The 17,491-nt window shown below is 41.1% G+C and overlaps 1 protein-coding gene across 2 annotated transcripts in view; it reads right to left on the minus strand.

Moving 5' to 3' along the window:
• Positions 1 to 17,491, minus strand: part of MCTP2 (multiple C2 and transmembrane domain containing 2) — a 121,363-nt gene that overhangs the window by 72,665 nt on the left and 31,207 nt on the right. The window contains exons 6-11 of one of the 2 annotated variants that reach the window (XM_086757271.1): positions 15,853 to 15,995; positions 14,980 to 15,056; positions 13,674 to 13,785; positions 11,688 to 11,723; positions 3,042 to 3,206; positions 1,115 to 1,245 (exon numbers count right to left, since the gene is read on the minus strand). In XM_086757271.1, the coding sequence (XP_086613397.1) occupies positions 1,115 to 1,245; positions 3,042 to 3,206; positions 11,688 to 11,723; positions 13,674 to 13,785; positions 14,980 to 15,056; positions 15,853 to 15,995 (664 nt within the window). Of the gene's footprint in view, positions 1 to 1,114; positions 1,246 to 3,041; positions 3,207 to 11,687; positions 11,724 to 13,673; positions 13,786 to 14,979; positions 15,057 to 15,852; positions 15,996 to 17,491 lie in introns of those variants that run through there. The other variant, XM_086757272.1, reaches the window with a different exon arrangement.

Below are 17,491 nucleotides of genomic sequence, written 5' to 3' on the forward strand. Positions count from 1 at the left end.
GGTGAGAAGAGCAAACAACTGCAGACAGGATCCCTGCCCCTAAGAATTTAGAGATTGTGGCACTGGTGCTGCAAGCAGATAAGCCTGAGCAGACCCAAGAGGGGCTCGAGTAAAGTAAATATTTCTCGGAGCTACTGCAGGGAGCCAACTGTGCAGATGCATTTTGGGGAGATGGGTCTAGATGACAATGCTGCAAGCCAAGAGAAGGAAGAAGATACAGTTACTGCTAGGAAACCAAGACTGTACTAATACTGTACAAAATAAGACGGAGTTAGAGTGGAGGAGAAAGAGCAAGGCATCAGAGTAGGAACCATATGCTATTCCCATTAACAAATTAAAATAAAAGGTTCAACTGCTAACCCACAGAAAGTCTCATCTGCTAACATGGCATAAGATCATTACTTGAGAATTTGAAGCTATAATGGAATAATACAGTGGGAGAAAAATCTGGTATCAGTCAGGAGATGGGTAAATGACCTGTGAGGCTGCCCCTGAAAATGATGCTTTAAACAGCATGAGCTTGTGCAATAGCACGGGGCACCAAACCCACAGAGATCAGTCCTCTGCAGCAATGGGAAAGAGATGACCCAACTGAAGCAAACCCAGGTAACTGGACCTGTATGTAAACAATGCTACAAGGACACAGCATCGAGGTGCAAACAGAGGAAAAGACTCCAGTGCCACTCAAAAAGAGCACAAAGATCCCCGAAGCGGCACCAGCCTGCAGAGCACAAGGAGTCTGGAGCAATACCAGCATGCAAACACAGACAAGTACTGCCTCCTCGCTGCCACTGGCTACCCCAGAAACAGCTGCCACAGAGCTCCCGCAATATTTTGGATCTTATAGTCAGCATGTGCGGAGTCTCTGCATTCAGGTTGTGATCAATTACTCAGTAAAAGGTTTTAATAAACATATCCTTACAGAAGCATCTGGACAAGACCAGAAGGAAAGAAACACACAGTATGATACTGGTAATGAAAACAAATTGATCCATTAAAAAGAATACATATATATATATATAATATATAATATATTAATATACATATATATAAAAGCACATCATCTTTTATGCTTAACACCACCCTCCTGCCCCCCCCAAAAAAAAAAACTTACGTTCCCAAAAGCTCCTCATGCTTTTTGTTATCCTTTCTCCAGACTTCAATGTCCAACATATCCTTCCTGTCAGAGAAGTAGTGAAAATCAAACTGTTCCCTCCACTGAGGATTTGCACTCTTACACAGTGTCTAGAAAACATGCAGTTATATATTTACTTTTCTTAAATAGTACTTATTTCCACAGTAAAGCACATATCAATTCTTCTACAAGAACAAGGCTGGATGTTAGGGCAAAGTACTAAGGTCATTCCAATCAAAGCTCCCCAGTCCATCACACACAGCTTCATCTTCCTTAAAAACTCTCTTTCCTCTCTCCCAATACTGATAAATATGCAAGTGTGACATGAATGAATGTCTGGAGAAATTCTGAAATGCAAGGTGGATTCACCACAGCTCAATGTCCCTCACACACTGGAAGAAACCAAGAATAAACCTTTAGAGGACAATCACCTGAAAACTGGTTTGAATTAATTCAGGAACCTAAACCAGCATTTTTCACCCTTCCATTTTAAGATACGGACACAGAAGGAGCAGCCTTGAAATTATTAACATCCACTTAATTTAGTATCTGTAAACTGTTTGGTGGGATCCCACCACTGTTTGGTGGGATTGTTCATGCGTTCAGGTTACTCCGAGTATTCACCGGATTGGGATGTCAATCACTTGCAATTCCTACCATAGTACACTACCCACCATCAATATCAGCATGGCCACTGCGAGAACAGGAGATAGGACTAGCTGGACCACGACTGAGATTTCTCCCACCTTGTCTGCTTTTCTGGACCATGAGAGATCATACTTCATAAATTGAATAAACTCCAGAAAAGAACATGAAGTACTGCCAGTTTGAAGTCTTACACTCTGATGGGTGTAAAAGCAGCAGTCCCCAATTTTTGCTGGACCCCAGACAGAAATATTAAGCAATTAATTCACTGCAGGCAACATTGTACTTGACTCCTCTTTTTAAACTTTTTTTTCATTTGCTTTCACTGCAAACAGTGCAGTCTTGCAGATCCATGACACAGACTATGGACCATTAAGGAGAAACATAGAGACCTTAACTGGAATAATATATATTTATTCTAAAATAAGTAATCCATTTGTTATTTCTCAAAGATGCTTTTCTAAATAAAAACATTATATCATGACCTTGGTTTGAGGTCCGACGTGGGGGACAGAGTGCAGGTTTCAGATGCGCCTACATCTGAACATTATGTTCTGTGAACTTGCACTGTACATTTTGTACAGGAAGGGATTTGTTTGTTTCCTCCTCCTACCGCCGCACTTCCAGTTCATGACATGCAGAGCTCTTGCTTTCCCAACAGAATATTATTTTAATTACAGCCCTTCTCCTTATTAGACTTTGGAGATGAAATGTATATACCATTAATTTCTTAGATTCCCATGAAACGGTACTGGATACAAGTAAACACAATCTAAAAAAATAAAAATACAAATCGAAACCATAGAATGTTCTGTGTGTTTTGGTTTTGTTTTTTTTTTTCTGTTATAGGTCATATTTTTTAAGAAAGGTGCTTTAAAAAAATAATTTAAAAATTCCCCTGCACCAGGAACCATTTCAGGTCTGCTTTTCCAGTATATCTAGCATTGCAAACTTAACTTCCGTTGGCAGAGAACACAATAGGTGTGTGATGCACGTAGCTTTATTTCATTTTTTCAAATATCCATCATTATGATTAGTATGTTAAATCCACAAAAACAGATACACACAATATTCTTAACTTTCTACTTCTATACTGGCATGTCAAACATATTAGTAAAATGTTAATGTCCCTGATCTGGTCTCTTAGTTTTGATCTCACTTTTATATATAAAAGAGATTCATCTGAGGTAGCAACACCAGTAAAAGAAACACCAAGTACCATATTGGCTTCAGCCAACTTAAGGAAATCCTTAATGCTTACCTTACTCTTGTATCTCTGATCTCCTAGTTTGAGGAGAATAAAGATCTCTGCCAAGCCCCCTCCGGGGATGTTCTTCCCCTCCAAGAGCGTGATCGTGACCAGTCCGTTCCACAACTGGTTCTTGCGCAAAGAGTCGGAGAGTCGCATGCTCCGCATGAAACTTGACTGAAAAGCAAGTCAGCAACATAGAACATTTATACACCTAGATCCACATTTTTATGTCCAAACTGACTGATATGAAAGCACCAGAAAGGAGAGATGTACCGTGATCCCCTAGGAGTAAGCAGGGAATGGAGGGTGCTAGGATGCTATGGATTTTCTGCCTATACTCCACTATGTCTGGCCCCGTGAAGGGATGGTGTTTAGCATCAGAGCAAAATCAGCAGGGTTAGCTTAATCCACCAGAGAAGTCTAGTTCAGCTAACCTGGCTGAGCCTGGGTAAGAGCAGATCGCGAGCATTGAGAGCAATCTGTAACCTTGGCTCAGGGAAAGACATACGAGAGTGCTGGGGAGGAGAGGTGGAAGAGGGAAAAAACTGAAGTAAACTCTTAAACATCTCCAGCTATGTCCACAAAACATGGGTCTGTCCTTTCCAGGGAGACAGCCCAAAATCACAAAGTCTATGGCCAGGTGAAAGGCTGAGCATGCATCTTCCACCTCCTCAATCACTCAACCGCCTGTCATCCACTTTAGCTCTTCATCTGCTGCCTTTGGAGATCCTGCTTCCAGAAACCGAGCTCACGAATCAAAAATACTGATGCCTGCTGAAAAAACACTGACACCACTGGGCTCTTTATCTGGAGTTATGGTTACCTGGTAGCCACATTCGTTACCTTTGCAGCTTCATCCTACACACCACAGCTGCGCTAACGGTTTGCTAACTGGCAATATTTTATTGGACAGAGGATGATTAAATAGGCCTTTATTTGCGGGGAGTGAGCTGGAAACATTAAAACTCAAGGCTATACTTTTCTTCTCACAGTAAAAATCCTGCCATATTTTATTCCCGTGAAGCAACTTTTAACTCGCCACACTTCGGAGCTTCAATCATGTCACATACAGGTGGGAGCAAGACGGAGGAGAAGATTTCACAAGTCACTTTAAAACAGGACGTGTTAGCTTTAAAAGCAAGGAAGAAATGTTGTTGCTAAATAAAACGATTGCAAAAGCACCTGATGTCTGAAGATTACTTTTTATGGATCAATTACCCAGCAACAAAATTCTTAAATCATGGGTGGTGAACTCACAAATCTTTTACTCGCTTTTTACTGGTTAAAATACCCAAGTCTTGAATCCCACAAGCATATTAATATATTTCTATTTAAACACCCCGTTTGGCTTTTCTGGCACACTGATTAAAAATTCCTACCTTTAAAAAGAAAACGAGATTTTGATTCATAAATCCAGCTGCAATGTAATTTCTTTTTTTTCCCCCTTTTTTTTTTTTTAAGTTCATCTTTTAGGCCAAAAAGCTAAAGTATGACTGTTCCCATGGACATACTTCAAAGTCCCGGCAGATATATTCCTCCCTAAACACTGAACTATTTCAAAATCCTTTTTATAAAGAAGGGAGTAATGTCCACAAGGGATCAAAGGGCATTCTACAGTCTGGCAATCGCCTTAGAAAAATGGCAGTGCTTCCATGAAATATGCCCTAAAATAATTTTGCAGCTTGGTATGTCCTAATTTCGAATTGGATGTTTATCTTGGAAAGGCTTCTATCTAACTTGTCCATAAAACAGCTCCACTTAGCTCTATGAGCCCTGTGAAAATGGAATCCAAAGCTGGCTATTAAAGGGGCCTGGAGATTGCTTCCATATGGCGTAACAGCATGGGAGTGGAGGGCTAAGGCCTACAGCAGGCGCTGCTTGGCTTGAGCTCCCCATCTATCCATGGACACTCGTTGCATTACACCATAACATCTGGATTATTGCTTGTAATGTCCCTGGGAAATATCCACTTCCCATCAAAGCCTTTATCTATCTCGGTTGTACTTTGAACATTTTAGTATTTAACATAGTCATGTTTGATGTGATGGACTTGCTGCTTTAGGACCAAGGATTTTTCCTCCCTTCCACTCCTTCCTCAGAGGAAGAAGAGGTATTTGATGTTAGTTCACAAAAAAAAAAACCCCAAACACCAAAGTTTATTATCCATGTTACAATTTCTTTTAAAAACAAAGCATCCAGTTCTCTTCAAAGCCTCCAGACTGAACACGAAAGACAGTTGTTATCACTCAGTTCTCAAATCAAATTTGGATTCTTTTCATTTTTTTTACCAGGCTAGTATTTTAGGGAGTTACTCAGCGTTGGAGGTCTTCCTACCCAAATTCTGTAGCATATGTAACCCCTCCCTTTTAACCACTGACTTGACAGTTCAAAGAACTGTTGGGAGGTACCCAAACCAGCCCAGATTCCATGTGGTCCCAGGAAAAATCAGCACCTGCAGCACTGTATTACAAGACCACATTGCAATGCATCAACTCTGACCTTCCAAAACAGGTGGTCCCTAGCAAATGGCCTTGTGCATCCCCTTTCTGGACGGGTGCGTAGCTGCAAAAGTGCTCTATGTTCATCTCAGAAGAGGGGTATGCTGGTCTCCAGCTAACAGGACCTGGCTTCTTTCTGGACAAGATCTAGCATCACTTTAGAGCATCATGCTGTACAGAAAAGCTAAGATGCTCACAACTGGTTTAGGGCTCTGCAGCACCTCGACACATGCTCAATGACTGCAGTCTGCTTCCTACCTCCCCCAAGCCATCTCTGCCACTGCCACAAGCCTCTCTCCAAACAAAACACAGAGCCCAGGATGGCTGCTTGCCTTGCACCCCTGCAAGACAGCCCATCATGTTAGGAATGCTTTGGATTTCCTGGACATGCCCAGGTCGTTCCCACAGCATGTGCTCAGCGGGTCTGGCACATCTCCTGTGGCTTGTATCACCTACATGCGCACCAAAGAACTGCTCTGTGCATGCTCTGCGGTCACCTCTCCAGCCTTCCCGGGTATTTGGCAGGCTGTTCCTCTGACCACCCTGATGGAAATCCCAGCCAAACAGGCAGTGTCTCAGATTCCACTCACAGTTTCTGGAAGGAAGCACGTCTGGGGAAACTCAGATGTGTGGCAGACTCACGGACCTGGACCATCAATGAGTCAACTTTAGTGTTGCCTGGGGAAGTCTGCACTATGAAAAATGTCCTCCCAGGTGACAAAATTATATTGCATTATTTAAAGTCTTACCTCCTCTGTGATACTCCACACCTATTCATTTCAAACTGATTTACACAATTAGTTGATTAAACTTCACAGTCTCCTTCTGAGTTGGCAAAACTATTGCAGAGCAGAGCACAGAGAAGTGCAGCAGTTAGTCCAGCAAAGTTACCCCTGGGCAAAACTAGCACTGAAAGAGCCACCCCAAACACTACACTAACCTGCCTTCACAACAAGACACCAGAAAAGTCAAAGCCCATCTCTACACTGGCCAGAAAAGGAGGACATCACTGCTTAATCAGTGACAATTTTTAAGTGGTTTTATCTTTGCAGCTCTCCCCTTTCCCTGTTGCCTCCCAGGCTACCGACGCCTCTGCACTGGGGTACTTCAGCTCCTCCTGCTGCTGAACCTGAGCTCCTTCCAGCTGTGTTCCCAGAATGGATGCCAGGTCCTTCAGGCCTCTCCCGCTATATTTTCCTGTAAACTCTCTGCAGTCAGCCAGCTCATACTCTGGCTACATACCAGACCGAAGTAAAGGTGCCTTGCAGAGGTACGGAAAAGTTGGCTGAAGCTAGGAATAGGCTACAGGGCTGGAAATCAGGAAACATATGCTTTGTGATGGAAATTGGCACAGGTCCCAAGCACAAGACATTGGACAAGTTTGCTTATTCCTTCCTGCCCCCTCATTACTTCTTAAATCAAGATAGTCTTAAGATCAGAATTGGAGGGGTTGTTTCCAGATAGGGCTCTGATTTTGGCTGGGCTCTGGGTGCAAACAACCAGTGATACCATAAAGGTCACCCTTATGAGCAGTTCATGGCTGTGAAAAGGACAACAATTTGAACAAAAAGCATCCCTCAAACAAGCCAGAAAAATAAAATAGTAAGGCACAAGAGTACCCAGAAAATTTTATTCTTAAACTTCTTAACTAGATGTTTTTAAAGTCTAAGAGCCCATGCTCACTGCAGATCTAGGGACTGTGCAACATCAGGCAAGTCATGAGCAACCTTTTCTGAAGCAAAAGTTTGGCCTGGTCATAGAAGGACCCTGCCATGTGAGGAACGGAAGATGTTTCCTCTCCCTGCTGCTTAGAAAGAATATTTCCCCAGAAAACATTCCACGTCTTTTGAACAGAAAAATTAAAAGTCAGTGCTCACAATATCATTTTCAGAATCTGGTTTTTGGTTTCAAAATTAATATAAAAGCTTCTCACATCAACTTTCCTTTTTTTTTGTTACTTTCTGGTTCTGGTTTAAAGAAGGAAGACAAGAATGAGCAGGTGGGTCACATTCTGCCTTCACAGAAGCAAATACAGGAGACAAGCAAGAATGCCAGAGCTTTGGGGGGAAAGAACTGGCTCATTGACCCAGCTTCACAAAATCCTTTGGGAACCTGAGTCTCCCTGCTAACACCATTTGTATATAATCTCCCTCTGTAAGCACCCAGTGAATCCTCTCTGGTGCATCAGGGCTGCTTTCAAATCTGTCTCCTCCTGACACACACATACATGCCCCAAGTTCAAACTTGTTTTTGAAGCAATAAAGAGATGCAGAAAAAATTGTACATTTAAATGACACGGCGAGGTGGCCAAGTGTGAAGTGAACCCATCTCTCACGTCTTTCATTTAAAAGGATGAGACAGGACAACAGAAAGCCTGCTGCAATCCCTGTGAAGAGGTCAACATCGAAACCAGGCCATGTAATTTGCCATTTGAGAAAACAACAACAGGCAAATAGGAAGACTCTTTGGACCTCTCCTCATTAGGCAGGGAAACCATTTTGCAGAGGCAGACTCCCCCTGGGAAAGAGGAGAGGGCAGCGAGAAAGGCAAGTGAACCGACACAAGATTGCCACCACGATGAGTGACCCCATGGCAAGCGAGTCCCTCCGCTCCATGAAACACTCAGAGAGCGCCGCTGCCCACGGGGTATTGTGGGAGAAAGCCAAATACAATGAGGCAGGCAAAAATGAAACCTAACAGCCCAGGCAGGGGAAAAAAAAAAAAAAAAAAAAAAAAATAGGGGGAGAGTGAGGGATTTTCCCCTGCGATGAGATGCCGAGGAGCACTTGGGTTCGGTCAGGCTTTGAGCCAATTTATTCAATCAGCTTTGGCTATCAAGGTGGCAATTGTGTCGCTTTTGTTTCAGGACTGAACTGCTGCGGGTTAATCCACCCCAAGCAAACCTGCTTATTTGCTTCATAGATGTTCAACACTTAAAGGTTAGTCAGCTGTACAAATGCTGGAAATAGCGTGCAGGGCACTCAGGGTGAGAGTCAAGCCACCCGGGACAAACAAGGCTACTGAGCATCAGCATGTTGGGCTCCAGCAGAGATAGCTACCAACTCCTTCTGTGCCCCAGAAAGAAAAGCAGAAAAGAGAAGAGAGCTTGCCAACACACAGATATGAGTGCATATATTAATGTCATCTAAAAGTATCCTCTTCCCTTTGCAAAGCCACCCTCCATGAGAAAAAGAAGAAAGCTGCACTCTTGGATACAGCTCCCACAGAGGACAACACTGTACTCCGCGCTCCCATGAAAAATGAGGGATCTGGATGTGCTGCCCATGTCTTGGGAGCCTGCCCAGATGTGCGATGATTCCCTTTCTAGCAGCAGTGAAAAATATATACTGTGTAATCAACAGATAGCTAAATCATCCAGCTCAACAGCTCTTGCACCAAAATGATTTAAAAGACAATATTCAGTTGCTGAAATCCTTCCTGCATACTCTCTGTAACGACTGTCAGACAACCGTGGCTAGACTGGAGATCTTGTCCTGCTGCTGGTTTTGGTGTTGTCTGAAATGCAGCTTTTTCTTCAAAAAGCAAGGGAGCTCAGGGAACACACATGAAGAGCGTACAGTATCCACAACCACCCATGTGAACCCCTTCATCAGTATGACATGGGGTTGCACCAGGTATTAATGTCATCAACAGGGGTACGAACCATTTGGGGTGAATTTGGGAGGCAAGAATCCTGTGACTAATATGACATGACTCGTTTAGGACACTGATATGCCAAATCTGCACTAAGATAACATAAAATGGTCAAATTAGAGTATATCCAAGTTTTTCATATAGGCAACACAAATTTAAAAAGCTGTGAAAGTTATATTAATTTTGTCCATCCTTAAAATAAGTCATTTTCCCTATATTTGCAGAAAAGCGAAATACTATAATACAGGTCAGCTATAGTTCAGTGGGGAAAAAAAAAAAAAAAAAAAAAAAAAACAAAAAAACAAATCAGGAAAACCAAATAGAAAACTTTTATTTGCCTAAACCTGCAATGTGTCTCGGTTCAGCTGCTCAAACGGGAAGTATATGGCCTTTTTATCTCACAACAACCACCCAGTCAGCTCAGCAGCCAAAAAAAGAGATGAGCCTGTGTGTCCATTACAGAGCTCTCTCCATTTCCCCCGTCCCCCTTATTCCCGTATCTTTATCTCGTCCGGCAACATTGTTTTCTACCCCATCACACTCTCTGGCTATTCTTCCATAACCTCTTGTGCCTTCCCCAGACACCTATATTCCCCATGCACACAATTTTTCTTTCTAGCCTTTATGTTCTGCCACAAACTGCTAGTACCGCTTCCACAGACCAGAGTTTCCTAACTAAAGATGGTTATTGATGTACAGTACTAGTGTTTTAGTGCAGTAGCAGAATCAATAAACTAGGAAATACTGCTTTGTCAGATTTTTCTAGCGCATGCTGGGAAATATTTTTACTGCCTTTGGATGGTCACAGAGCTTTTCTTTAGAGATCACGCTGGAGCATGAACTGTGTCTTCCCTGGGAAGAACTGAAGCTCTCCTACCCTCTAGTGACTGGAACAGAATAGAGCACAGGGTTGCAGCAATTTTTTTTTTTCCCCTCTTTTAAACAATACTTTCACTTCTCCTAACTCAGTACCATGCTTCAACATCTCTTCATTTTATTTAAAAAAGATGCTAAGGCACAAGCCAAAGTCTTGAGAACTGAATGACCTGTCTGCATGGTTCACAGCTAAGGTCCAAAAATCTGTACATAAAAAAAAAAAAATAAATTAAAAAAAAGAATTCAAAATCCAATGAGATATCATGTACAACAACAACAACAAAAAAATCCAGTGACAGCAACCAAGACAGAAGTTCGGCTATTCTGGACAAAAACGACCAGAGTTTAAAAACCTGGCTCGCTTTCCCAGTATCTAAAGCCAACCAGCGTCAAGAGACAGCTGTGTGTGCATGCATGAGAAAAAGTGGGATCAAGATACACTGATTGAGTGAGGGCACAGTAATTTCCAGAGCTTTAGTTGAAAACTAAAGTGCTGAGCTCTTCAATTAGTCCATCACTTTGTCATACAGCATCCAGGGACGCCTGGCGGCTCTCCGCACCGAGCGCCGTGGGAAGGGTTGTGTTATCCCTGGAATCGGGGCTCGCCAAGCCGCCGTCCAGCTCCAAGGGTTGTACTTTGCACTTCTTTTATTGACAAAAATATCCTTGCTTGCACAATACCTGCGAGGGCTGGCTCCTCTACATAGCATACCACAGTTGTAATGAATAAAGCTAGAGGAGGTTAATTATTCAATTTATTTAGGCACAAATCAGTAGTTACAAAGGGAAAACATCAAGATGCCTATGTGTCCTCCTAAGAGCCAAATTCTGCTTTTCAGAAAGTTAGACTGTATAGCTCTCAAGCTGGCTACTGGGGCCTACAGTTTCTATATCATTGTTATTTACTCAATAGCAAATCAAAGCTTTACAGAACAAATAAAAAGCCACAGCCTGTTTCCCGAACAAGTTAAAATCTAATGCAAAAATGAGACAGTAAAAGAACATAAAAGTAATGGAAGCCTGTAGGGATACTATAGATGACCAAGGAAAGCAAGTTATGTAGATATGTAGTAACACACAAACCTTGGAAATCCTTTTACTTTGCTAGTAATGAAAACTCCCTGCTCCGTCTCCATTCCAAAACCAACAGGAATTTCAAAACCCACAGGAGAGGCCAGAAGAAATACTGCCTCACAAATTCTCCCTGCAGAGAGAGGCAACCCGAGCAATTCACCTGGGAACCAGAAGACGCATGTTCACCTCCGGTTCCGACTACCAGCCACCTTTCGAGTATCCTTAAGCAACACACATCTCCTATAGCTCCTTTATTTGGTTGTATTTACACTTATCTCCCTAGCAAAGACAGTTTCTCTATTTCTATAGCTCTTTGCTAAGTGGGGTCTTACTGTCACTTGCCACTAGACACTACAATAGGGCCAACAATAAGAAAACAGCAGCAATTGCTCACCACATTAAAAAAAAAAAGTAAAAAAAACTGCCACTGCATTTAGACAGGTTGTATCTAGACTTCATAGTTTTCATATTTTTATGCTTTCTGTTCCAGAGGAGGGCACAAACATTTTGAAAGGGGACCTTTTTTTGAAGAGGAAAAAAAAATATGGATTACCTTGGATGAAGTTCGTTTCTTCCGACTTGACCATCTCTATGAGTCCCCACCATCATACCAGAGAGAACCCAGAGAGAGGAAAGAAAGGAGGAGTAAAATGGAGAAACTGTTTAGTAAAATAATTCAAACTGCAGCTTGTCAAATATGTTAGAAAAGCTTATTGCTAAGTAGGGGGCTGGATCTACTACTGCATTCATCTACCTCTCCTCCCTCATGGAACATAATCAACAAATTCAATACCTGCATTGCACCAAAAAAGAGGAAATTTTTAAAAAGAGATCAAGAATAAAAAGTGTAGGGGCCCAGAGCCATTAGTAAGAAACATGGCTTACACTTCTGGTGCCATCTGGCTCTACAGTAAGCTAATTTAAAAAGGAAAAGAAAAAAAAAAATCATCTTGCTGTTAAGTGCTAATGTGGACAGAGCCATTTCACTATTCTGATTCCACTGGAAATGGCTGAGCAATTTGCATTTGAAATATGAGGGCTTAAAACATCATCTTTAAAAAAAATTACAGTGTGTACCAAACTCTTCTATCATCTGCACTCTGAATGTTAACTAAGCACCCAAGAGTACCAAAAGCTGCTACTTTAAATCAATGTATTTTCTGTCTCACTGGCTAGGTCCACTTTAGCCCACGCCTTCCTAAAAATCCCAGAAGAATCCCTGATGTTCTTTTGGTTAAACCGCTTTTTTGCTAAAGAAACTTTATGTCTTTCCTTCCCCTCTTCCTGCAGTCCAGTGACATGTGTGCCAACAATATTCTTGTATAAGTTAGAGGGGGAATTCACACCCCAGATCAAAGGCATCTCATAATATAGATACGCAAATACAACAATGTTTTGAATGTTGTCATTAAGCTTTCAAATAATCACATACTGAGGTAGAAACAACTCTACAGTTTTCTTAATATTAATTGAGATTTTACAAAAAGGCAACTGTTTGAAAAATAAATAATGAATGGCAGACATCCCACATAAGCTTTTTCCTATTTTGCTTTCCAATCTCTTGAAACATTTACGTTTCTATAAATAATCCCATTCAGACTGGAATTCCATACCTATAATTCAATAAAGTGCTGTAAACAGCAACTTTAATACTGGACTATATAGAAGACTTGTAGAAAGATTTTCTCTTTATGTATTTATTACACATCTTTAAAATTGGACTGGCCTGGAAGCCAGAGCTAAGTAAATGCGTGATCTTGGCTTTTCCCCGCCCCTTGCAGGACAGGAACAGAACGAGTTTACAAACGCGGGTATGCTTCACACTCTGTGTAAAACACTGGTAGGAACCTTACAAGATGAAAACAAAAGCAAAACACCACATACAGGACCTGAAATTCAAAATCCATCAGCTTCAGCTGTGGTGCTCCCAGTCTTTGCCTAGGTTCTTCTGGGTTTCTAGCATCACTAAATGCACCGTATTTGAGCATCAGGAGCCAAGTTCAATTGAATTCAGTCAAGAAACTGTCAGTGGCAAAATCAGAGTTTTTACAACCAATCTTTTCCAGTGTACTCCTCCGCAGAATTAGCGTGGTTTAAGTCCTAACATCAAGTGTCCTTTTAGATTTCACATGGATATATTTTTTCACGGACAAAAAAAAAAAAAAAAAAAAAAAAGGAAAAATAATCAGGTTGTTTTAAGTGCCAAAATCTAAACTTCTAGGTGGAAATCAGAAAACAGGATGCTCTGGAATAGCAATCAGAGCAGGTATGGTTCATACATTCACCTCAGCGCCCTGCACGTTGCAGCGGTGGATACCACATCCCTGATACACGGAGAGCATTGCCACAGCATGCATCGCAGCTATGACACAGAATCACCCAGGCACAGATGTCGACACAACTTTTACCCAGTTAAATATGAGTCTTCGAGGGTGAAAATAAAGGTGGCATTTCCCAGTAAGTCAGATTATGCCAGCTTCCACCCCCCCACCCCGCCACCTACACATTCCAGTTATAAATTCAATTTCCTGTCACTTACATTTCTCTTGAAGTCTCCTTGCTTGACTGCTAGACTCAAGTTTAATACAATCACTCCCATGTCATCCTCTAAACTGTTGGGATCTTCCAGTTTTAAAACCTGTTCAGTAGTTCTACAAGAAAAAAAAAATAAAGTGCATTTATTGACTCCAGTTAACTCGACTTGGTTACTAAAGGTCAGGCTGAGCTGTGCAAATTTCAGCTTCTTGTCTGAAATTCCCAATATTGAGTTTAAATGTTAAAACAGGAAATCTGGAGGGTTCCTCCTTAGTTCTGACAAAACATAATCACCCTTTCAATAATGCAGCCTAGCATCTCTACAGCCTTCCTTAACACTCATAACTCTCCATATGCAGATGCATGTGGAATTAAGTCACTACTAGCTTCATTTCACAGGGAAGAAGAGTGACAGAGAAACTCATCCAAGTTAATTTTCTAACATTAATGGCTGGGGTTCAACTAACAAGACCTGTATTCTGCCTTACTTCTGCCTGCGTTTGATCTCCCTCCATGACTCAGTTCCCTCTCTGAAAATGGGAAGGCTGGTATTTATCTAGGAAGGCGGGTATTTATCTGCTGGCACTATCTCACAGATAAATTAATATTTCTACAAATTCAGATACAACAGCCATGGGAGCTATAATATACTCACATAGGGAAAATTAATTTTCCCAAAAAAAAAAAAGTCACACAGTGAGGGGACATAAAAGAGAACAAGAACTTGAATTCCTGGCTTCCAGCTACACATTGAGACCAAGCAGCAGCAGACAAAAGGCGCAGGGCTTGCCTCCGTACTAAATCAGGGCCAGATGAGCTGCTGCGGGGACGGAGAGCTGCGGGGGGAGGCTGGAAATGGGGCGCTAGCAGCCAGCCAGGCAAACCACTCCCCAGTCCAATTACATGCAGAGAAAGGCACTCTGTGCTACGTGGGGCTAAGAAGGGGTCTCAACCTTCTCCCTTCCTTTCTTCCTCCACTGCCATAAATTATTCTGGTGTAGCTCTCCTTAAACAATGCCGCATACAGAAACATTTATTCTTATTCCTAGACATGAAAAGGAAAGGGTGCCTTCTTCTGAACTGGTCTCGTCCAAGTTGGATTTGAATTCCGTTTGTAACACCAGATGAAAACATGCATGTACAGGATTCATCCAAGCAATTTCTTGTTTTTCACATCTGCTCTTCACCATTCTATCAAAATAAGTTTTTATGAATAGACAAATTCCAAGCTAGAGCAAAAGCATTTCATTATTTTTCTATGTTTCTCAATTAAGCTTCATTAACAACCTTTAATTAAACAAACACATTACCTATTGAGTTCAAGTTCAGCAAGTGCTACGAATGCCGAACCCATGAAGTCTGAAGTGGTTAAATCTCGATCGTACACCTGGTAGCAAAATAAAACAGATATTTATAGTTTTCACATCATAAGCCAGTTTTATCCCGGTCGATAAAAACACAGATATTTTAAGCCCTTTCAGTTCAATTTCTTCTTTGAAAGATCAAAGCTTAGATATAATTCAGGGATAATTTTCCATCTCCGTGCTTTAATTTGTATTTTTAACTAAATATTTAAACAGCATTTTGAAAGTATCTTCTTAATATTATGTAAACAGAGACGTGTGCTGCTATGGATTGTGCCTGTTCCTTTCTGCTCTGCACGATAGCGTAATGAAACGCTGCACAAAAATCAGGTACTTCTGGCTACAGATGTTTTAGCAATTAGTGCTCGCAACTGGTAGCTTACAGTTCTGGTAACTGTAACGTTACTCATAAGGAGCAAAGGCTTTGCTACTTGTCACGGCTGCATCCCGGGTAATAATTCTGTTCAACCCAGCCAAATTACACTCTTAAAACGTGCTTATGAAACCACGATTGGTTTCACTGAGTTTGCACAAGCACGGTTAAGAGCGAGCAGAATTTACCTCCACAGCTTTAAACACATCCAGTCAAAGAGTTTTATTTCAACTTTGGGTTTTTGCAGACAGAAAGCAAAACATGTGAGTAAAATCTGGAAAAGACATATGTGCATTTTAATTTGAAATTGCTGAAACTCTTAAACCCGATCATGTTTTATGTTACGCTGCTACAGTGAATAAAAACCAATACGTTTTTAAAGTAGAAAATAATTGCTTAAAAAAATATTTTCCCATCTTCCAAAAATCTAAAACCAAAAAACTTACCTTGATCCAGAGTTTTTGATCCAGGGTCTGCACAGGCAGCACAACAGTCTCATCCCAAACTGGGTTGAGGTTCTTGTAGACTACCTTACTTTTGTATAGAGTTTTCCCATTCAGTTTAAACTTCACATACGGGTCACTTGTACCTGTGATAATTAATTAAAAAAGAGATTAGCACTGCCTCCATGTAATCCCACAATCTTAAATTATATTTTCATATACAACATACAAATGCAACAATAAATAACAATAATAAATGGGACTGACTTATTTTATATACATATGCATATACTGAATTACCTATATAGAAATTGCGAGTTTATACAGGAAATATACTGAACAGAACCAGAAAGTCATCTAAAAGTAGGCAACAAAAATTATCCTGAGTTTGCTTTATCTCCACTGTGTTATTCTTAAAGAATATTAATTATTCTTTAGTAATTTAGTTAACGTTTTAATATGGGAAAAGAGCAAACAGAAGCAAGGATAGAAGATGAGTTAGAGGCCAACTAACACCACAGACAGTGGAAGAGAGAAACTGTGATCCTGTGACTATGAATATATAAAAAAAAAAAAAACAAAACTCAAAAGCATTGTGACTTGGATAGGAGCTCCAAGGAAACCAGCCACAACAGCTAAAATACCCATCAGGACTCCATCGCTAGTGTCACTTGCCAATTTACTTAAAACCAAATTTGAAGTTTCAGGGAAAAAAATATTGACATTATTCACCAGCTCAGGATAAAAAACAGATGCAGAATAGAGTCTGTAAAGATAAACAACATTCAGGTAACACATTTTTTAAGCGGCACGTTTTTCCCATGGGAATAACGTCCCATATTTTTAGGGAGCAGATGTCCACGGACAGAGCGTAAGACTTGTGCCACTTGGCAGCAATAGAAAGACTTGCAGCTGTCAAAGAAAAAAAAAAGAAATGGAACCAACTTTTTATTATTGTTATTAAACCAGTGGCATCTGCACTAACACCAACCACCGTGCAGGACACCAAATAAAAGGGGGAACAAGGTACACAGAGGATGTAACCGGATGGTTGATTCAGCAATGCATACAGACCTTGCAAAAAACTGGTCCCAGGTTCCACTTGTCTGTTATATTCAATATTGTCTGTATTATACCTTATGTTTGGAATTAAACTTTCCTCCTAACAGTTCGATTTCATTAGAAGAATAACAGCTAACGCAATGGCCCTGGCTGCCCCCCAGAATGCAGCGTGGGCTGCTGGTAGGGAAAGACCGACCCCTACATCAGACTCCTCATATTCAGAAATAATCTGAACTTGTCCCCCTTGGTTCCCATCGAGCTACTGGCCAACAAACATGCAGCAGTTCAGGATAATCCAGCATAAGATCAATGCTCAGTCTTGTCAGTAGTTTGGTGAAATTGTAAAACATTAAAAATCTACATTTAAACATCCAAGCTCCAATCAGTGTTGCGTGAAGACACTCACACTCCAGTAAAAAACAGTTGTGTGTTAGGATCTATTTGGAATTACACAGTACTGTGAAGAACCATGTCTCTGGGATATATGGAGTTATTTTTAAGAATTATAGAAAGTTTTTATTCTATTTTAATTTCAAAAGGGAAGAGTCTTAGAGCCCTGGCCAATTCTGCAAATAAGGGG

This window comes from Chlamydotis macqueenii, chromosome 12 (genome assembly GCF_036417535.1).
Source record: "Chlamydotis macqueenii isolate bChlMac1 chromosome 12, bChlMac1.mat, whole genome shotgun sequence".
In the NCBI taxonomy this organism is placed as follows: Eukaryota; Metazoa; Chordata; class Aves; order Otidiformes; family Otididae; genus Chlamydotis; species Chlamydotis macqueenii.